Consider the following 23,085-nt stretch of genomic DNA (forward strand, 5'->3'; position numbering starts at 1 on the left):
AGTGTCGGAGAGGAATGCAGGGCCAAGCCATGTCTACAGGGAAAATGTAGAAGAGTTGTTTGTGTTCCAGGGTGTTGGGGACACAGCTCAGAATGTGAGGGTCAGGGTGCCTGCCCTCCAGACCTGTACATTTCAGTTTGGGGAGCGCAGTTATCTCAAAGTCACTTTTCTCATCTGCGAAATGGAGCTCACAACAGCAGCCACTGCAGACGATGATTGATCATGGTTCATGGTGGTAAGCATTTGATAATTGTTACCCACTATCTGCCTAAAAAGATTGCATTTCTGAACTTTTGGTTGATTCCTGTGAAATATGTCTATTATGCTAACAATAACACTTCCAGATAAGGCAGCAGAAGCAAAAGCCCCAGCCCTGGGCCTGCTTCTGTGACTTGTTAGCTGTGTGGCCTTGGTAAGCTGCTTAACCTTTCTGAGCCTTGTTTTCCTTATACTTAAAAATGCAGGTACCAAAAGGCAAATACTTTATGATTCCACTTACATGAGGTCCCTAGAGTGGTCAAAATCATAGAGACAGACAGTAGAATGGTGGTTGCCAGGGCCTGGGAGAGGGGAGAAGGGGGAGTTATTCTTTAATGGGTATAGAGTTTTCAGTTTTACAACGTGAAAAGGGTTGTGGAGATGGATGGTGGTGATAGCGGCACATTATGAATGTATTTAACACCATGGAACCGTACGCTTAGAACTGTCACTGTGAGCTGTCTGTACTGGGTGCCCCCAGTTCCTCTCTTCTCCTCTCTCAGGGCCCCTCCAATCAAACATCACACCAGCACCCCACCAGGACTGCCTTTGTCAAGCTCACCATGACTCCCACATGGCTAACTCCTCCTTGCCCTCCACCTCTCAGTGGCACTTGGTGCCGTCAGTCAATCACTCCCTCCTTGGGACAAAATCTACACTTGGCACCCCAGCTCCATACCCTCCTGACTCCCTTCTCTTTCATCAGCTGCTCCGGCACAGCCTCCTTTGAGGTTCCTCCTCAACTCCTTGACCTCTTGATGTCATAGGGTACTGTCCTTGGACGTCCTCTCTTCTCTCTACACTTGTTCCCTTGGGGACTTCATCTTGTCTCACAGTTTTAGATGTTATCTCTAAGTCATTGAATCCATAGATAGAGAGTGAGCTATATCTTCAGCCCCAAACACTCTCCCTAACTCCGCACTCAACTACCTACAGGACATTTCCACAAGATGCCTCATATGCCTCTCAAATTTAACCTGTAAAAAGCCAAATTCATGTCCCTATTGCAAAACCTGCTCCTTCCCCAATCTACTCCCATCTCGATTAATGATAACTTCCTTCTTCCAGGTGTGCAAATAAAAAACGTTCCAATCATCCTGGATTCTTCTCCTTCCCTCACACCTCACATTCAAACTATCAGCAAATCCTGTCGTCTCTCCTCTTAAAAAGGATCCTGATTCTAAACACTTCTCACTAACTCCCCCACTCCTACTATGGTCCACGCCACTCTGGGCTCTGCCTGGATTATTGCCAAGGGCAATATTGCTCCTGGCTAATCTCCCTTCTTCTACCCTTGCTTCCTTCTGTGCGTTCTCAGTACAGCAGCCAGAGAACCCCTTTTTAGAATAAATCGGATTTTGTCACCCCTCTACTCAAAGGCCTGCGGTGACTTCCTGTCTGATTCAGATTAAAATCAAATGTCCTTATCGTGGCCCAGCCCAGGGGGCCGTTCATGAGCTGAACCCTGTTACTTCTCTGATTTCGTCTCTTAACTCCTCTCCCCTCTGCTCTTTCCACTTGCCCTCCCGTGGCCTGAGGCTGATCTGCCCACATCCAGAGGATAAACTGCTGGGACTGTTTTCATATTTGATGTGGAGACAGGATATAAGCACAATTGGGCTTTTCTCAGGGGAGACACCTTACACATCTCCAGTGTGGGGAAGCCATTGGGTCCCAGGTCAACCTGATGCCCAAGCTCATTGTCAGAAGCTGACATTATGAGGAACAATAACTGGTTCCCAGGAGTATCTGGGATGCGAGGCTGTGAATGGGCTTTTGCTCCAGTGGCTCAGATGGAGAGGGATTTTCTCAGGGATATAAATTTTAGGCTCTTTCTCTGTCTGTCGTACAGTCACCTGAGACTGGAGGTGGGTAAGTTTTGTTGGGGGAGGGATGCATGGTTGCAGAGTGGCTGCTCTTCTCGTCATGGCAAAGTCAGCCACAGGCATTCGTGAGGACAGACGTGGACCTTGGGGCTGGACGATGACCTTCCAGCAGAGGAGCAGTTATCTACCCTGGTTCCTAGAGGTGACAGGTGCTATTTTAACAAGGAATTATCTCCTTGGGCATCACGGCCAGCTTGCCCAGTGTTGGCCACTTTGTCCTTTGACTTACAGAGTGAATTGTGGCAACCTGCCTGGGTTTTTGCTTATCTTTGTGTATGTTGGTTTTTTGAGTGGGCTTATGTACCAGATGCTCATGTTACCCACCCTGTATTCCCTCTGCCCACCTCTGAGTTCACCTGAAGTTGCAGGAGACAGGTTATAGCACACTGGCTGATCCCACCTCCACGGGCCATGTCTCTCTGCCCCTCTGCCTCAGGGCTTTGGCAACGTGCTCAGCTGTAGCCCAGGGAAATCTCACAGAGTAGGGGATCTAATGCCCCAGGGGTAACCCTCAAGCAAAGAATAACAGGCGTCAGTGGATGAACGCCCCAGATTCCTGTCCCCAGCTGGAAGAATTCCTTGGTATGTTTTACATGGGTTCCCAGCAGGTTCCCGGGAGAATTGAACCCAGTACCCACAAGGATTAGCTCACTCTTTGTTGGCTTGTCTGCCTCCCTTCTCTACTCTCCCCACTCTCTCAGTTGTCTTTTCTGGAACCACTTTTCAAATAAACCAGCGGCAGCCAACAGCTTGTCTCCATTCTGTGGAAGCCCAAATTAAGGCAGCCCAGCATGTGGGCACCGGATAGAGTCAAAAGCCATCACTCACTGAACATTTGCTGTGTGCTAGATCTTCTGCTAAATTCTCTGCAGACATCAATCCAGATAAAGACCTTTCAAGGTACATATTTTCTCCCCACTTTACAGATGATAAACCAAGGTACAAAAAGGTTAAGTGACTCTCCCAAGGTTCCTCACCCCAACTCCCTCTTTCTCAGGAGAAAACATCCTTTCTACTGTGCTGACAATGGAGAGAGGCAATCTGATATGAGCTTTACTAATTTCCTCCCCTTTGACTTACACTTTCTCTGAGTCACCTGTTCTTTCTTCCTCCCATGCCGTTTAGGAGGTAAAGCTTCTCCAAAGGAAGTAACATGAAGGTTGGCAGTAGGTAGTCCTGGTTCTAATTGTGACTCTTCCACTTATTAGCGTGAACTTGGGTGGATCTCTATGTTTCTGGATCTCAATTTCCTCATCTATAAAGTGGGAGTAATAATGTCTTAAAACCGTAATTGATACCGAACCTCTTAATCTCAAGTCCGTGAGCCCGATGTACAGTAAGCCAAACACTGAGACACTGATGCTTGGAGATTTATTGAAATTGGCCAAGATGAGAAGCTGGGAGCATGGGCTGGCTCACATCTGCCTTCTCAAGAGCAGAAAACAGGGGGGTTTTATAGAGCTAAGTGGCATGATGGGTGGAGCTTCAGAGAAACAAAGAAAGAGGACACTCCCAATAAACCTCTGAGCCATCTGACTTAGAGGCATCAACAGCAGCTGGGGGCCGGCCGTCAGCCACAGCCGTGTCCATCACTGGGTGATCACGACCTCCTCGAAGGCATTCTCTTTCTTCTGCAAAACAAACTCGAAAATCCTTGAGACCCTTGAGTCACCCACAAGTCAAACAGGAAAACAGCAAATTGCTTGTTGAGTATCTACAGTAACCCTCCAGTACCCGGCTTCATAATGATTGGATAATGTTTTACTAAACTCTGTGCCTCCATAGCCTGGAGAATGGCTGTTTCCGGGGAGGAGGTGTCAAAGTGTCAGTCCACAACATGTACTCTTCCTGGCTATGAGCTCGCCTTTTGCATTCGATTCTTTTCTTCCTGTGGGTCTTTACTCCAACACTCATGTTTTCTTTCTTGTTATCTTTATTCTCTCCCTCCCAACTACTACTTTTCTCACATTTTACATATCTATTCAAATCTCCCTCATGGCCCCTCCCACAGCAATAACGAACTATCTTTACTTGTCACTCCGTGTCATCAATGAAGCAAATAACATTCTGCCACATAATCACTGAAATGGCTATTTATTAATAAGTGGTGCAGTATTTATTTGTTTTAAGACAGAACATAAAAAATCAGGTAAGAATTGTTTGCATAATATATACGGAAATCAACCTATTAAAGTTGTTCAAATATTGGACAGAGCCAGAATATAAATTACACATACGGTTTAAAAATTACAGGAAATCATATTATAAAGAGCACTAAAGGCCACTTGTGGAAGAGTTGTGTTCCCATGTAAGCCAGAACGTGAAGAAAGCCTACTTGTAGCAAGAAGACAAATTCAGGGAGCAAGGCACCAGAATTCTATGCCATAAAAGGGGATTAAAGAAAAGACAATCCAAAATCAAACACAATGGATTCACGTCACTGGAAACCTCAATTTGCTCTTCAGAGATGGGTGTTTTCCATCATTGCTACATTAGAAGGAGAAAAAAGAAAAAGAAGAATAGCCAAATCCCACTGGAAGCAGTGTAGAGAGCATTTTTCTTTTTAAAACAGGGAATGATTGACAAATCTGACAAAGTTGGCACATCTTTCTAAGTCTAAGGTGATTTTCAAGATGGGGCAGAGCCTGCCTCATGTCTCCAAAGGCAAAATCTCTGGTGCTTGGCAAAATGGCGGCCACGAATCTTGGAACTTGACCTCCCAAGTGGACTCTTAGCCCTCACAGAAGCTTTGCAGGGTAGAGCTGCTCTCCTCTCCCTTGGAAAAGTATTCAGAGGGGGAAAGAAGGGCTCGATTACCAGACCAGGTTGGTTTCCACTGGGAACCTTGATCTTTCAATATCGAGAAAAAGAAACACAACTGTTCTGAGCATTTGGCTTCCTAGAGAATGTTTTTGAAGACTCATCAGTTTCTGAAGGATTTTAAGGTCCTGAAATAAAGGTCCAGTCTAGAGACAAAAGACCAGAGTCAGGAGGTACAGGTGAACTTGTTTGGTTAAAACAATGACAGGAGATCTTTGGGGGCAGAGAACAAGGGGTACCTGTGGGATTATCTGCAGATAGACCAAACTCCAAGAGCTAATGGATTCCAACATGAACCAGGTGAATAATTTATGGAGCATTATTTTCTGCCACTGACAGCTGGATTGTGAAAGGATGTGCTGAATAACCAAGTGGAGCATCTGACACAGGAATCAATCTTCTCTCCAGGGAACCAACGGTCTGTGATCATTTTACTGTAAAGCTTACTGGGCACAGAAGGGCAAGGCATTGTGGAGGATCCCAGGGCATGATTTGGGAGCATTTCCACTGACCTGGGAAACTTGGGGTGGGTGGTGGACATTGAGCTTTGGAGGTACATGGGCTTTGGTTATGATCCCAGCTCCACCTCTTATAATGTGTGACCTTTGGCAAGGTATTTTCCCTCTCAGCTTCAGTTTCCTCATCTACAACATGGAGACAGCAACACCTGCCCCATGGGGCTGCCATGAGGATTGCATGAAGCCAACAGAGAGATCTATTATGGTGCATGCAACTCACGAAGAGAGTTTAGGGTGGATCTCTCCCCCCCTCCCTCACCTCAGTCTTGTGGGCAGAGGAAAAGAATGGAAAATTGAAAGAACGTGCTCTTATTTTTCATTACTCTCAGGCGTCAAATTGTAGTCCATTTGACATGTCTGAACGGAATTACAAACATATTCCTAAGCACTGGGCTAGGCTTTTGACTTCTTAATTATAAGTCACACTCAGGTTATTCTTATATAGAGCTCATGTTTGACTTATTTCCCTCTGAAACTTATCTTAACCCCAGAACAGTGCTATGTGGAGGCCAAGACGACTTAGGTAGACTGTTGGCCTTTAAAATTACTAGGTCAGCTATTGCTGACCAAGAACTTGACCACCTTTCTTTCTGACTATCTTAGGAGCTTCTGGTTCAGCCTGACTCAAGAGAACTGATCATCCTGATACTGGGTTTAACAAGAGAGCCCCGCCAAATTTTGGCAAATCTATCCCAAGCACAACGTCAAGTAGAAACCAAATATGAAATCCTTAATAGAACCAGGAGAGGCCTGTTTTCTTCCTAAAATAATTTCCTGGTTAACACAAACATAAGATGTCTTCAGTTGAATCCTGTTTGCTTCTTTGCAGCTTTTGGTGAAGCCCCTGGAGTACCGGGTTGTGATCTGGCCAAGATGTGCATTCTATGGGACAAAGCAAGAGGAACTAGGCTGTGCCCAGGTGAGACCCAGAGGTCCCAGTGCAAAGGGACACCTTTAGTAGGCTGGCAACTTGGGGTCATATAGCTCCCCAAAGAAATCACATCCCATTTCCTAAAATCAAATCCATAAATTTTTTTCAAGGAGAAATCCTCTTAAATTGGCATATAGATGAGGATATAATCTGAGGCATGACTCTGGAGCTGAACGAGTCCAAGTGATGGGCCTACTACCTGAACCAGTCTAAGTGTGGCGGGTCAAAGAGAGGACACAGTAGGAGAGGGCAGAGGAGTGGGAGGAGGGAGTGCTTGCATGGCCATGAGGTGGTTCTCCTTCATTCCCATTCTCAACTGCACACAGCAGCAGTGAGTTTTGCTAGGTCTTTTGAAGACAGCGGGATTTTGGAAGAAGGAATGTTGTCATCTTTCAAGGCATAGGATCATCAATCATAGTCCAGAGATGGCAAGAAGTCCCAACAAACGTCTCTGGTTTAGCAGTTTTTCCACTGGGCCAGGAAGCTTTCATTCATCTCCCGGGCCCGACAGCAAGGTTTTGTTCTCACTGGTTATTTTATTTTACTTTTTATTTTGCTTCTAGTTTTTGATCTTCAACATCTGGACCAGGAGTTAGGAGACCTGAGTTTAGATTCACTCTGCTACCCAATCACTCATGCTTCCCTTTGCTCTGAGCCTCTGCTTCCTGATCTAAAGAGAGAGGTGGTTGTTCTGGGTGATCAAGGTCTCTTCTTGCTCTGAGCATCTGAGAATCTATGAAATTATATCACCTTGCATCTACGAGGAGAAAGAAAAATATTAGTCACAATTTTCCTAGAGGGATGACGAAGTCGAGGCTGTTATAGGCTGGGAACAAATTCTCCTGGGGAGGGTTTGAACACGCTTGAGCTCTTCCTTCTGGAAGTTCTCCATTCATTGTTAGGGTGTCGTCTGACAGCATGGCACAGTTGACTTTCTCTGTTGAAACCACTAGTTCCTTGATATTTAATTATTCCTGCTATTTGTCTTTACCTCCTACAAATCACTCTTTGAGAGAATTGTGCAATATCTGGTAATTGTACGTCCAGTAGACCGCTACAACCCAGGCCCTGGGATCCAATCATCCTGCTGTCTTCATCCCAACATTCCTGCTCTTCCTCACTTTGATGAATAAGGTACTCATTTTTATTTGTAGTGATGTCCTTATTTAAATAGCAATTGTGAAAGTGCCCGATTTTGTCACGTAATAATCGGGATTGTATCTCCACCACTCCTTTTCTGAAAAAGATTTTCTGCTATAAATTTAGAGTCCATAGGTAATACCAAAGACTGAAGCAATGGAGTCCACACACACATATAAAAGAACATGAATAACAGTCGCCGGTATATGGCCGTCACTGTGCCTGGGGCTTTGTGTATATATATTGATTGTCTCCTTTGAAAATCAAAACAGGCCAGAAATGTCAAACACTTTTGAATGTCCTGAAACTCAAATTTTCACCCAAGGCATCTCTACATCTTCCTCTGTCTTTGACATTTCCATTACTGGTTTCCAAAACCACTAAAGCTCTGCAGATAGCCTGGTTCGTACTGTGTTCTAATCTGGGCATCGGTGAGGCGCTACCTGCTGCCTTGCTTAGGGGACTATTGGCTCAGTTTTGAATAGTATGATACCAGCAACACAAAAACTTTGGGTCTGTCTCAATACAAAGAAAGGAATTATAGTCTTTTAAAAAGTTCATCCTGAAATAAGCCAGCCTTCAAGATAAGTGAGGACACGGGGCAAATTCTTAAGGACGTCTGGGGTTCAGAAAGCAAAGACAATTCTCGTGGTTCTAGGTGCCTTGGAAATGTACTCATGGAAAACAAAGACCAGCTTTGTGGCATCTTCTGGAGGAAGGCTGGGTGTGCTTGGCAGCACTGTGCCAAACGCAATCGATTTCTTAGGCCACAGAACACATTTCTTCACTTGCCCCAGGAGGACGTGATCTGCAGGATTCCACAGGCAGAGTGACACCTTTCTCTTGAAAATGATGCTGTGTCTTGGTCTGTACCATAAGCCTCTTTTGGTCAACACGATGAAATGGAAGCAGCCCAGCTCCTTGCCTGGCCTCAATCATATCAGGGACTAGGAGAGGAAGAGAAATCTGGTTTCTCCAAGAACTCCAGAACCTCCTTCCTGCATGGCTTATCTAGAGCTACGAAGTCCAAAGCATTGAACCCAAACGCAAAGTTCCAACACAACCCATTCAGGCTTCCCTGGTGGGGTTATTACCATTCTGATGAATTTTTGGTTTCATTTTCCTCCATCTTCAATCTCTCACTGATTCCAAGCTCGGAAGCATTCCTATCTACAGAGTTGTCTGCAGGGATAAAATCAGATACTTTCCATTCCTGAGAGACTTAGTCTGAAGGGAGCTCTGATAATTTGAGGTCACCAGATTCCTATCTTTTTGACGGCAAGCTGTGGTTTTCTTATCTCTGAATTTCTGGTGCCTTGTGCCCTGCCTAGAAGACAGTTGTCCTTAATAAATTTTGTAAATGAATAAACAAATGAATGTTTTTATTACACTCTCACTAGAGTGGCATTGAATTATGAGAACGGTCTTGGCAAATTATGAGTAGATCTTGTTATATTAGGATCTGTAGGATCAAATTCTACAAGTAATTATTCTTTCAACTCACAGTGTCTAGGAACTGCCTTGCACAAAATAGGCAAGCATAATGCATAATTGTTGATGAATTGGCTCATTTTGAACTATGGTATACCTTGGGGTTTTCTAGATATGTTTTCATGAAAACTAGAGCTTCATAACATTAATATCATGTCTAAGAAGCCTGAACTCTCAGTTCCCAGAAAAGGTACAGTTCATGAATAGGCCTTTCTTTCCTCTCACAACTTTTTTTCTTAAAGCTTTCTTGTTTGCTTGTGCGCTGGTATTTGATAGTCAAACTCACACATGATCTCGAGTGCCTTCTTCTCGGCCCCAACAAGATCATCTTTCACCCAACACTTGGCAAGTAGGTTTATCTCATTCATTTTGATCCTGCTAAAACTTGACCTCTTAAAATTTTCGTATATCATATTGTGACACACAGAGGCTGAACAAACATAATGGGATCATAGTTTCACTTGAGAAGATCTTTCCTATTTTTTATGATGGGGTTAATTTGTTACTATTCATGGGATTCTGCCAAAACTACTCTAATTTCCTGGGCAAGCTTCAGAACCACTGGTATATCTGAAGTGGTATAATACTGGGCCATGTTATTAACCACTTTCATTGGATTATTCCATCTTACTTTTCTTTTGTCTGAAAAAAAGATCTTTGTGGAAGCACACACTGTTTCTCCCCCATAACTTATGTTCAATCTTAGACTTTGAATTTCTGCTTCATCAATGCCAGCCATGTTGATGACGTTGTCTATGGGCAGGCAGCTTGAGCAGGTTTGGTTTACTTTTCTGGAATGTATTTTTAAAAAGAGCATATTGAAGCAGAATATTCCAGAAGATCATTTTTCTCTTTTTTGTTTTCTTAGATGGGAAAGAACAGCCCTTAAGAATCTTATCTATTCATTCACGAAAAATGTATATTGTCTTTGTCTACACTGATAAGGATAATTTCCTACATGTTGGAGATGTGGTGGCCATCAACACAAACCCAATGCTTGCCATCCTGGTCTCATGATCCAGCAGGGAAGCTGGACCACCTTCCTAAGGTTTGGGAAGTGATACATGCTCCAATCCTTTGTGGGTTATTAGAAGAACCTAAGGCAGTCCCATAACTTTGGATTCATGGTAACTGTCTTCAGCTTGAGATAAGAAAATTTTACCCTCCCAACTGAGAATTCCATTGAGTTCCCAGCAAATGCATCTATTTGTAAGCTACTGAGGCTAGTTGGTTCTGCATGAATATTAATGTTAGGAAAAGTAATTGGTGCATATGTGGAGAGTTTGATTCATTCTCCATTTTCTTTTTCTTTTGGTTTTTGTTTCAAATAACTCGTACATAAAGAAGAACATAGTAACACGTTAGATAGTACGTAGTTCAATCATTTCGGGTGAAAGATTCTAGGAAGGTCAGAATCGAGAACCAAGACCTAAGGAAGGGGCAAAGGGTTTCTTAGGTTGTCAACTTCAATGGTACTTTCAGGTATTTTAAGGGAGCTGAGAGAAGGACAAATGATCCATGCCCTTTGCCCTTCAGAGTGCTGGAAGGTCAAATGGCAAGCCATTGGGGAGGGGGTTTCACGTCTGATGTGTGTGATCATTCTTGTGTATTTCCCACCTCAGACTTCAAGGTCAACACCTATCCATTTGTGGGGCTCTCCAGTAAAACTCCCTTTCTACCTCTCACAATGCCCGCCCTTGGCTAGGGACGTCAGGCTTTGTTGTGAATTCCTAAGGTTAGGAACCAAGCCTTCATTTTTACTCTACTCTGAGCCTTTTGCACAGTACCTGTTGACGTGGGTTGAAAGGAACCAATCTCTGAGAAAGTAGCTCCTCTCTCTGACATAGTATAAGACCCCTGCATTAGGCAACAATGAAACCATCAACCAGATGTCTGCCACAGCTACTATGGCTCTTGACAAGACTGTGGGGGAGGTCATAAGTGGCGTTTGCATGTAGACATTTGTTTAGGCCATATGGTCATCCTGATGGTCATTGTGGCCACCAACCACAACCAGTGCTTAGATGTGTGAAAAGAGTAAGACAATAATACGGTGGTATATCATTTAGCTGATCTGACTCAAGCTAGCCAAAACCTTTTCCATCAAAGTGTTTCAGAGAGTTGAGACATCTCATAAGAGGCAACAGGATGGCTTGTACTCAATATTAATACTTATTCAGTATTCAGTAGGGCAGTGCTCTCCAGATTGTCTGCTTACATTTTAGCCAGTCTTATGGATATATGTGGTTTAAAAAATCTGGAGGAGTAAAATTGGATGGTTCTGGAAATTTGGTCCATTTGCATATTAATAAACGTTGTAGCTTGCTTGTATTACTTTTTTTTCTGGATCCAAAATGCAACGCATCAAGTGAGCATGTTTTGCAATAAAGGCAGAGAGCTCCCTCCCGCTGAATAAACTGTGTCGTGAGTGCCTTCCACATGACACAGAGCACAGGTATCTTGGCATGATTTCTGGGTCCCATTGTATAAACTGCAGAGTGGTGTCATAGGAGGAGACCAGGGCATGGAGCAAGTCAGCTCACTGGGCTTTGAGTCCCAGCTCTCCAGGGGACAGTGGAGTGACCCTGGGCATGTCTTTTTGCCTGAGCCAAAGGTTTCTCGTTTTTACAAAGAAAGACTTAGACCAGATAATTGCTGTGCCCTCTTGACTCTACTTTCTATTTGAGATGGATATTTTGTACAAGTATCATGGGAAGGAATGTCAGTTGGACCCTCATTTCGAAGGCAGTGAACTTCACTCCTTCCCAGAGAGGCTTCTCACCAATTTCATTATCTTTGGCTACAAAATTGGGAACTATATTAACGCGTGTGTGTATGCTTTCTCCTCACCAATTCATAACTCATCCAAAATGCTAATTTGGGATTACCACGACCTTTTACACACGAGGAAACTGAGGCATGATACTAGACAACAGCAGACCAAGTGAGGTCCCTTTGAGAGCTTTTAGATGGTTTTGCCAGTTTTTCCTTAAAAAGATAACGTTTAAAATTCTTGGTTTGGGGGAACGCAATGACGATCTCATTCCTTTCCTAACGCTTCAGCTCAGTAGGCAGCCTCACTGATATGTAATACGTTTTTGTCGAGAAAATTATTTGCTTGCTTTAGAAAACAGTTAATCACTGGAATGTTTTACACAAAGGGGCAGTGATCCGAGAACTAACTTAAACTACCAGCCCTGTTTACCAAACCAAAACCCAATGCAGCCAACCAGACAGCACAGCTCATCGGCGATTTCTCCCTGTACTGGTCCAAGCGTGATTCAAAGTAAGAACAGCAGATAAATGTGTATCCTAGAAGAGATTAGTGGTACCATTTATATAGTGTAAAGTCATGCAAACCATGCTTAAAAGGAAGCGGCTTCATTGTGGTGACATGAGGAGGAAAAAGGCCATGTCAAGCCCCTGCCCAGGTGGGGCCGCCACGCACATGCATGCGATCGATGCAGCCATTGGTGATCTCGCTGGTTAGAGTCGGAGGTGAGAGCGAGTGAGCTATACAAAGTCTGTCTACATTACAAGGAGGAGTGAGCCCACAACCCCTTTCAAATGGGCTTGTTGGGAGGGGTCCATATAGAATCAGAGATCCCGTCCCCTGTGGACGACAGCGGCATGGAGCCACTGGGTGTGAAGGGGTCTGTGTCTGTGTCTGTCTCCCCCTCGGCGAGGTAACGTTTTTCCCTCATCCAGCTCGACCCCCCGCTTGGGCCAAACACATAATCATCTCTGTCCTGGGAGATGCTGAAGCCACTGGGAGACTGTTCCAGCTCCTCATGGTTGACCGACATCAGGGACAGAGGGGTGTCACTGTCCCGCGTGATGCTGCATCTTTGCCGGGGGGAGACCCGGTCCGAGTACGGGCCGTGCAGTTCAGGCTGGGTGTGGTAGCTCACTCGGGAGTCGAGAAAAGTCAAGATAGGCAGGACGGTGGGCCTTTCTACATATGTTTTTGCCGAAGAGGAAAGGGTCGCTGGGACCTTTCCAGAACTGGGTCCCCCTTGGGGCAGGTTCACTGAGTCGTGGGCAAAAAACCCATAGGGGCCGACTTTGTCTATGGGCACCTGGTGGAAGCTGTAGGGGGGGTCGGGGGGGCCTGTCTCGGAATAGTTGTAGATGATGGTTTTCAAATCGGAATCCCTGTTGTCCTCTTTCTTCTCCACCTCGACTGGTGAGGAGGTCCCCTTGGTGGGGTAGTACTCCGTGACGTGCACCTGCAGCCGCTCCATGTGCTGCATGTGCATATCCACGAGGAAATCCAGCTTCTTCCCCATGTCCTGAACCTGGAAAAGACAAGGAACTGGAAATCATTGCTTTCTCTGGGGGCGGGGGTAGTTATCATCGGCTGGGAGGAAACACTATAGCATTTACTTGTCAGAAAGGAAGTGGGTTCTTGCAAGTAACAATAATAACAGCTAATTATTTCATGCCTCCTAATTTTGAGCCTTGCACAGGTATTAGTGCTAATCTAGAAAAAACCTAGGCAAGGGCTTTCCAGAAAGCGAAGGCTGGAAGCAGAGAGACGGTCTGAGGACAAGTTTTACCCAGGGAGGAGGCGGACTTTCTGCTGCTGTTTGGGTCAAGGAACGGGCGTTCTTGGTTTGCAGACATTCCCTTGAACAGATGGCGTGTGAATCGTTAGTGCTCATTTCTCCTACATGGCGATGTAAGCCGCACAGAGACAAGGGCAGTGGTTAGCAAGAATCGAGCTTCTCAGAACTGGAGACCCTGCCTGAGGGCCTGGAGGCCAGTGGAAGCTACACTGAGATAAGCCACATCCGCTCCTACCTACGAAACTGGGAACTTATTTGAAACTTGTGAGTGCATATACACAAGTGTGCGTGCATGCGTGTGTGTGATGTTCTCTCTCTGATAACTCATAACTCGCCTGGAAGCTCTGCAGGCAGGTACATTCCCTCTTACAGATGAGGCTGTGAAGCAGAGTACCAGGTACCAGCTGAGACGGTATCTAAGCCCTTACAGTAACTAACACTTACATAGCCATTAGTAAGCATCTGACTCTGCTTTATGTACTTTAAAGATATTAACTCATTTAATTTTCACAATAACCCTGTGAGGTGAACACTATGATTATCTTCATCTTACAAGTGAAGATGTGCAAACAGAGGCACAGAGAGATGAAGTAATTTGTCAAAGGTCACAGAGCTGGCAAATGGGAGAGCTGAGATTATAAATTAAAAATGAAAAATGATATTCTTGATGTGCCAAAAAAGAAGAATCATTCAGTTTTTCTCTCACCTCTCCTGCACAGATCCAATTTTGGGTTATGAATAAAAGAAAAGGATTGATAGGAGTCCTAAAGGAAATTGACAGCGCCATCTATCCAGTGTAAAGTGAGGCAAACTGTGCGAAAGTAGAAGCTGGTTTACTGCGGAATGCAGAGGCGAGCTCTACAGGGCGCCGTGAGGGAACGGGTTCTCTGTGAGTGAGTGAATCCCACTCCTAGCCCACACTCCTCCAGACCTCTGCACACAGCCCGCCTCGACCCAAGCTTTGAGGGAGGGAGGACTGAGCATAGCAGGGAAGGGCACTGACATTTCTCTATGGAACAGCATGAAGCGCACGATGCAGGAGCTCCCATTTGTGGAGTGCTGATTGTGTGTCAGCTACCGTCCCAGGCAATTTACACATATCGACTCATTCAACCCTCACAGCAACCTTATAAGGTATTAAAATCCCCACTTTACAGGTGGGGAAACTGAGGCACAGGACAATTAATTAACTTGCCAGTGATCACCCAGCCAGTAAAGTGCTAAATCAGGGGTTTAATTTCCGCATCCTTTTTTGAATGGTAGATACTCAAGTATGTTATCTCCCTCTAAAAAAATGACATCTGAAAATAAATTTTACACGCTTGCTTTTTGCGGAGGGAAAAGAACGACCTACCTGTCTTTCAACTTTCACAAACTTCCCCATCATGCTTTGGTCTTCAATTTCCGATGTGGATGCTCTGGCTATATATGGTTCGTTCCTAGGAAAGAGCCAACAGTCCTGTAAGATCGTTATATCTATGTTTGCATTGCGAGGTCGTTTGGGCTACATGGGCCATGGTCCCTGGAGTGATCACACTCATGCTCATGTTTATGCCGTCTGGAAGAGGCCACTGGACTCTGGAGGCACAAGTGCGTCAGGAAAGGCCAGCATTTTCCTGACTTCCACATCAGTGTCATACGCTCACCTTCACTGCAGGAAAATTTGAAGCCAATTATTAAGCTTCCTTAGGAGGCTTTGTGTTAAAGTTAATAAAGCTGACTGTGCCTAGAGTGTTTAATTCCTTTAAATTACATCCCTTTGCCATTCAGTCTCAGACTACTGGTTGAGCGCTTCTCCTCTGAGTGTGTTGGGGAGGGCTGAGGGGACGGACAGTGTCTAATCTTTGAAATCCTATGCAATAGCTATCAATATTTCACCTGTTCCATTCTGTTACGAGTGGAAAACAGATGCTGAATCTAGAAAATGATGCAAAAGATGACCTTGGTGGGGAAGGCAATTGAGATCTGTGCTGCACTGCTCCTTAGCTATGCCGAGTTATCATCTGCCCAAATTCCAGTTAGTTTCAATATTATACTCTATGTAGAAGAGAACTTTCAGGAAGCCCAGCTATTGCTCAAAACCATTAATATTGTGCACTTTCTAGGTAGCCAATTTTTTCTCTCACAGGCTACCACCTCCTGGTAAGTCCCTGGCCTGTCTTTGGCTGAGCAGTCTTGAATTAAAGCAGATGTTCAAAAATGGTGGCCGTGTGCTAAATCCAGCCCACCAGTGTTTTCCTTATCCTGCACAGGGTTTTAAAACATGTCAGCCATCTCAAAAATGGGGGATTTCACATAAAATCTGGATATTCAGCTTTTCTTAAAAAATTAGACTATCTGGAAACAGAGGATCGTCATTCTTAAAATTAGCAACAGCAAAACAGAGTGACAATTAGCTCCTTGCATGGGGCATGTGCTCTTTAGGTCCCCTGGTCCACCACTCCCTGATCTAGCCCCAGGACTGAGGCTGATTATATCACTCACCATGCTTACATTCTCGCTTCTTTATAATGAGGATCCTTATTATTATACCGTGTTTAAGAGTTCTTAAGCCTGACTCGCTTCACTCATTTTTGTTACTTGCCTTGAAGACATTTGGGCATAAAGAAATGTAAATTCAGGCAGTGGACTTTCTAAAGGACTCCTCCTTGTCCTTCAGGACCTATACAAGGAAAATTTTCAAACATTTTTTGGGGGAGAGCAGAGCAGAGGGACACAGCTCTACTTGTCACAATGTTGTCGGGGGCCTGACATCTGGTTTCCTTCTCGGGCTCTGTCCTGGGAGGAGAATCAATCAATCCAGGGGTGACCGTGCAGGAAAAGCCAGAACAGCTGACCAGGAATGCCCCGGGCTCTGATAACATGCAGTATTCTTTCTGTTCCAATAAACTCATAAGTCTCCTGTTCTTTGATAACAAGGAAATCATTATTTTTATTTTCAATAACCATGAAAAGGAGTGTCACCCTATGGTCTGAGAAGAGGAGTGGTAGGTCTTTTGTACAGAAACCTTTCAAATGGCCACAGACTGGAAAAGCCTTCAGGTTCTTTATTTTATCTAAGGGAATGGCAACCTCACCCAACCATAAAGGAACCAAGCTGAGATCTGCGGATGGGGATGCTCCACGGGCACCACATGCCCCACCTGGGAGATTGCTGGGATGGGTAGGTGAACGCTGCCCCTTTCTGAGACTTCTTATGTTTTGGAGTTGATGGAGGTCCAGGGCTGAAAATCATGTCTATTCTGAAAGAGAACACACGAAGCGGGGGGATTAAATTACAAAGAGCTTTACACGTGCAAAAACAAATGCAGTTCATTCTATTCCCTCTTTAGTCAGGTCTGAGTTTGGAATGTATAAGAGAAGGAAGAAAAGAGAGAGGAGGAGAGAGAGAAACGGAAACAAAGAGAGACAGAGAGAAAAGAGAGACTGAATTTATTATCTGAATATATTATTATCTTTTTTTGTCCAGTGGTCCTGAGAGCATCTCCTCATCCCAGGGGAGAGAGAGATAGCCAAGCCCCTGAGACACAGTGAGGGCGGATCTTGTGCTCTCTTACAGGAACTGTCATGTGTGCTGAAAGCCTATCTGGTCTTCCAGCTCTTTTATTCCTCCCCAAAACGTCTAGCTAGGGAATTCTTCCTGCTAAATCCTAGACTCCATTTTTAGCTGTGCAGATCTCCACTGCTCTGCAGGCTTCTCTGGTCATTAGAGAGTTGGATCTGACACTAGCTCCCGCACCCTGCTTCCATGTCTGCATTAAGCACCAGCTCCCTGTCTGGGCTGCTCCTGAGCACAGTAGGAGACAAACGTTTCCCATTGTGCCGCAGGGCTGGGGCAGGGATGGGGTGTGGGAGCAGCCTTGAAGGCTCATCACAGGTCCAGGACCACTAAGACACCATGCACCCAGAAGTGGTCATGGATCACTCTGCAAACCTGGCTGCTCCTCCATTGACACCATCATGTACTAAGTCGGCCTTCCCTTCTTTCTGTCCTACTCCAATGTCAGCATCCCTGCCAGTTAGTCATCCAGGCAGTGGGCCACCAGCCACAACTCATAGAAATACATTTTCCTGATAAACATAAAAAACGGTGACACTGTAAATGTCTACTCTATCCACATTAAGTTGGGTTGATATTTTTGGAATCTGGTATGTCCTAGACATCATGCTCTCTTCCTCTGAGCATAAACAACAGCGCATCAGGCTCAGAACTCGTTCACACATCTATTTGTTCACCAAGCATTGAGCACTGACTGTGTGCCTGCCACGATGCCAGGCAGTCATAGTCGATATTCCAGTTATGGATCAAGTACGGTCACAAATAAGCATTCTTCCAACCCAACAGCATCGTCAACTTTCACCTCATTCAACACGATGGTCCTATTAACTCTGCAGGACTTCCCAGTAGGGAAACATCAGTCAGATGAGGAAACCGAGGTCCAGCGATGACTCAACTTGTGTCAGTTTGAAACCTCACAGGGGTCACAGAATGAGCTTCAAAGAGGACTTTGGTTTCCTGATGTCAGTTCTATGACTTGACATATTGTCCTTTATTTTTTTAATGGCTTTTCTTTTTAAAAAGATATTACAATTCATTAACGATTTGATAAATTTAAAAAGCAGGAAAAAAAAATCACATGTGGACTCATCATCTCAGAACAGCCACTATAACCCCTTGGGGGAAGTCACACTCCTTTTCTTGGTCCCCTCTACGGGAGAGTGTGTGTGTGTTGTGTGCATTTCTGAGTAAACATATGTGTGTACTTTTTGGTAATCATACTGTACATACATATTAGTTAATATCACCACAAGATCAAGGCAGAGTACATATATATAAAATCATATATACATATAAATATACACCTATGTACATGTCTGTATATATATGTCTGAGTGTGGTGTTAGTAATCATATCATGCATATGTATTCACAGATCATATAATTTTTTTTATCTTATTATACACACTTTTTAAATGTCATTTGACGATTCATTTTAGTGAGAGCAGGTGCCCTTCTTTTCTCGATCACTATTGCATAATTGAGGAGCTGTGGTGTGTTAGGCAGAAGAGGAGCTTTGTAACCAGTCAGACCTGGTTTGACTTCTGGTGCTGCCACCTCCTAGCTTGGTAATTTTGGGTAAGTCCTTCACCCTTTGAGCTCTGGTTTCCTCATTGGTAAAATGGCATCTTTATTGCAACACCTGAAGGGCTTAGAAGCGATTAGACAAAGATAGGTAGAGCGCCCAGGTGGTCAACAAAATGCTGGCAATTATTAGTTGGGCATTGATGCTGTTTCCATATTTTCACTATTATAAAGAATACTTGGCGAACATTTTTTTCAGTATGGTGAAAAATTTATATTTAGACTCAGCCAGCTGGATTCAGTTTAGATGATTCCAATTTTGTTGGCGACATTCAAAGCATCACAGTCAGGGCCCAGTGGGACACATGCCTTCTCTTCACGAGGCCTGACCAGGGTGTGGACGTTGGCCATGTCAATGGCATCGAGCTTCTTCACAGCCTGTTTGATCTGGTGCTGGTTGGCCTCAACATCCACAATGTTTGACTGTACACATTTGCTCTTAAAATTTCTCCCTTGCCTTTTGGATTATTTCTGGAATGTCTTTCACCCTCAGCTCTAAGGTTCACCTGGCTTTGATTCCAGGGCATAATCCTTACAGGTGCGACTGGCTTACCTTGACTGAAGGTACTTTATCCTGGATAGCATGTCGAGATGTCCTGCGGAATACTGCTCAATCACATCCTTCACGTCGTAAGGCCTCAAAGTCTCCTTGAATTTTTTTTTATAGAGACGGAATTGTAGAATTCTGTAACATGAAGGAGAGACATTGGTGCATTGTGAGTAGAGAGTGAAGGAAACTATAATACAAGACTAGCAAACTCCGGGGTGAGGGTGGGGAGAGAACCAAAGAGAAAACTTTAGCTGGGGAGAAGTTCCAAGTCTTGGTCTTGGTTCCACCCCTTTGAACCAGGAGCACTGGGCTGGCTAGTGCCTCTCCTTCACGAGCCCCTCCCTTCAATCATTTGAATAATAAGAAAATCATAGTGACAATGAGAGCTAACATGCATTGAGCATTCATTGCAGGCCCGACATTGAGCTAAGTACTTTTCGAACAGTCTGCTAATCGATCAGTTCACAGATGAGTAGACTGTGGCCCAGAGAGCAATAGCATCTTCCCAGGCCCACCTAGCTAATAATGCCAGAGCTTTCCTCAAACCCGGGTTTGTATGCTCACAAGGCCTAATCACTGTCACACTGCTTTCCATCTGAGGACAGCTGATATCTCTTTTCCTCAGTAGCCTCTTTAATTCTTTGGTTTGTGACCTCCTAGAAAAGGGAAACTAGCTTCTGTTTCCAGGTTTTCTTGGGTTCTTAGTAAAGTGGAACACCCAGAAGTCACAGATGCCAAAGCCTCACCTCTGTCTTCCGGGGAACCAATAAAGTCACCCCAGATGGCTAACGCTCCTTGAAAACCCCATCACAAGGTCAACTCCTGCTGAGCACGGCATTAACTAAAACCCTTAATCACAGGCTAGTGACAGGAAACAGTGCCTACCCCAGGCCCTCCCATCTCGTACTTATACTTCTTTTCTTGTGGTGCATTCAAAGTTCATTTTTATTGTCGTAGCCCGTGGCTCCAGCCTCTACAAGCTATTTTGGCATACTGATTATACCATCCAATTTACTTGCCATCCTTTCCAACTTTGTGCCACTTCATAAGCCTGCTCTTTCCATAGCTCCATGTAAGGTAGGTGTCAGAAAACACCAGCTCGCAGGACAAATCTGGCCCACAGCCTGTTTTTGGAAGTAATGTAGGAACACAGCCACAACCATTCATTTGTGTACTGTCTGTGGCTGGTTCTGTGCTACAAAGTCAGAGTTGAATACTTGTAACAGAGACTTATGGACCACAAAGCCTAAAATATTTACTATCTGGCTCTTTACAGAAAAAGTCTGCCAACCCCTGAACTGAGGCATCAGTGGCAATGCTCAAAAAGGACAGGGCAGAAGCCAGACCAGGGAGCAGCCCAGCAGAGACCTCCTTCCAGGCTGACACAGACTCATTCACTGGTGTTCTTTGGAAAAGATCGTTCAACCAGTTATGAATCCAGATGCTTGTGTTTTCATCCAGCTGTATTTCTGTCACGTTGTACACGATAGTGTCATGAGAAACCAGGTCAACGGCTTTGCCGAGGTCCACATATTATAACACTACTGCGCTTCCTTGATTCCTTGACTGGGAATCTTGCTGAAAATGCCATGACTAGTTCTTGGAGAATCCACCTTAGCTTTTAGAATTCACTGCCACCTTTGGGGAGTGTTTATAAGCCTATATCCTGACCAAAATTTTCTTTAAGTAGTAGCATTTTTGCTTCCTTACAGAATTCTATAGCAAAACAGAAAGAGCCAGAGTGGATTGTCGCCTTGTCTGATATAGCCAAAAAAATCCTAAAATTTATTATCTTGTTATATATGCTAATTAAAAAGAACAAGATGGATGAAGACAGACAGAAGAAAAGCTATTTTGAATAAGAAGCCTATGAAGGAAGTAAACTCCACATATAGACACCTGCCTGCCCCAGCGTCCTTTAAAATAAATGGTGGTCAAAGCCAGACAAGAGTGTGACAGTTGGAAATATTGTCAGGAGCTTGTGGGAGCATTTGTATAAAGAGGTGAGCAAGGGTCACCATGATGGCTTGCTGATGCAGGAATCATTTTTCTTTAGGAAGCATCTTCCATAGAATACTGCCATACTCTTTAGACTTGACTCAGGGGTTACTTGAGGGGCTTCTCACCCACCTTCCCAGAGCCCAAGAACACTTTACAAAGCCATATCCTGTGGGAGCTGAGCTGTGTCCTAGGGAGGCCTACAGGGGAGCTGGGGGGTGTTACCTGACAGCCCGGATGGCAGCCTTCAGGGTGGGGATCATGTCTTCCACGAGGAATTCATTCCCGTAGCCCCTGTCTTCTGCCATGGGATCACCCGTCCCGGCATCTGGGAGGGAGACACATATCAACGTCAGGCCACAGCACTGGAAAAGGCTAGGGGAACCCGTTCTGTCAGAGCCTTCCAAGCTCAACCTCCAGGGTCTTTGTTCCCACTTTCAGAAACGCCACAGCGTTCTCTAGCTGTGACGTCATTCAGGCTTTTTTAGCATCCCCTTCTATTACTCAGAAGTCTGAGTCAGAGGTGCCTGCAGTTCAAGGCTGTTGGTTGAGGGAGAAGGCTAGGAGGAAGGTGACGTGAGTTCTGGGGTTCCTGAGTGGCCCCTTAGAGGCAGCAAAGAGCACCTGAGTTCAGATTCTTGCTCTATCAGTCACTACCCTTGTGACCTTGGAAGGGTCACTTTCTGAGCCCTGCTTGTCCTCCCTTTTCAAAGTGAAAGGGGCACACAGAGGCTGTTACTCCCACAGCCCCTGCAGGGAGCTATTTCTACCGCCTGGAGGCGCTGCAGTCCCCAGGTCTCCAGATCACTCTGCCTCTGGCCCCTTTTCATCCTTCGAGTTGACCTCCATGGCAATTCAACTCATCATGACCCCCCTTAGGAACAGTGGTGCTATGTCCCAAGGCTCCCTGGAGGCATCTGCTGACCAGCATGATGATCTTGGCCCAGAAAACGGCTAACTTGGGAGCCCGCTGCTCTATGAGCTGTGGACTCCAACACAGATGCCTCCAGCCCAGGGGACGAGAATAAGATGACTCAAGAAGAATAAGAATTCTTGAAGAATAAGAAGTTGGTTCGGGAAAGGGAGGGAACAGGCTACTTTGCAGCCTGGAGGGTTCTTCATCAGGGGAGGGAGGGAGGAAGGTGGAAAGGGGAGGAGGAGGAGACAGGTCCAGGGAGCAGAAAGGCGTTACCTTCAGAACTCTGCCAGAAAGCGTAGGCTTTCATGCGGAAGGCGGTGCGGAAACGCTCTTTATTGTTTAAGCCAACAGGCTTTGGTTCTTTAGAAGGACTTTCTTCTATGGCATCTACATTCAGAGGGGTAAATAGCTTTCCTTTAGTATTGCTACCACGAGGATTAGAAAGGCGAACCCGATCCAAGAGACCCAGCTTTTGGCTACAAAATAAGCAAAAGTGAACAATTTTCCTCCTTGAGTGCAGGCTCTCGTAATTTCCCGTCCCTCTCCATAAAGACTCACACATCCTCCTCCACGCGGGAATGGGACGGCCTGCCCTCCATGCTAAATCTGATTTAGCGGCTTAGAATGGGACAGGACTTGGTTCAGATCCTAGCTGGACAGGTTCCTAGCTGTTACACCTTGGGCAGGTTTCTTACGTTCTCTGAGCTTCAGTTTCCTCCTACGCTTGAGTGGAGTTTAAATGAGATACAGGACCTAAAATGCCCAGGTCATAGGGGCAGGCAGCAAAGCTTCGTTTCTTCTCCATTTCCCTCTCCTCTGCATCAATAACTGCCTTGGTACCACTCCATGGTGCCCAGATAGCAA

The 23,085-nt window shown here is 45.1% G+C and overlaps 1 protein-coding gene across 1 annotated transcript in view; it reads right to left on the reverse strand.

Annotated features, from left to right (window-relative positions):
• Nucleotides 1-11,193: 11,193 nt before the first annotated feature.
• KCNQ3 (potassium voltage-gated channel subfamily Q member 3) overlaps nt 11,194-23,085 on the reverse strand; it is a 301,936-nt gene continuing 290,044 nt past the window's right edge. The window contains exons 10-15 of the mRNA XM_070632054.1: nt 22,495-22,697; nt 21,528-21,630; nt 19,308-19,439; nt 16,756-16,854; nt 14,967-15,051; nt 11,194-13,342 (exon numbers count right to left, since the gene is read on the reverse strand). Coding sequence (XP_070488155.1) covers nt 12,608-13,342; nt 14,967-15,051; nt 16,756-16,854; nt 19,308-19,439; nt 21,528-21,630; nt 22,495-22,697 — 1,357 coding nt within the window. The 3' untranslated portion in view covers nt 11,194-12,607. The remainder of the gene's footprint in view (nt 13,343-14,966; nt 15,052-16,755; nt 16,855-19,307; nt 19,440-21,527; nt 21,631-22,494; nt 22,698-23,085) is intronic.

This window comes from Equus przewalskii, chromosome 8 (assembly GCF_037783145.1).
Source record: "Equus przewalskii isolate Varuska chromosome 8, EquPr2, whole genome shotgun sequence".
In the NCBI taxonomy this organism is placed as follows: Eukaryota; Metazoa; Chordata; class Mammalia; order Perissodactyla; family Equidae; genus Equus; species Equus przewalskii.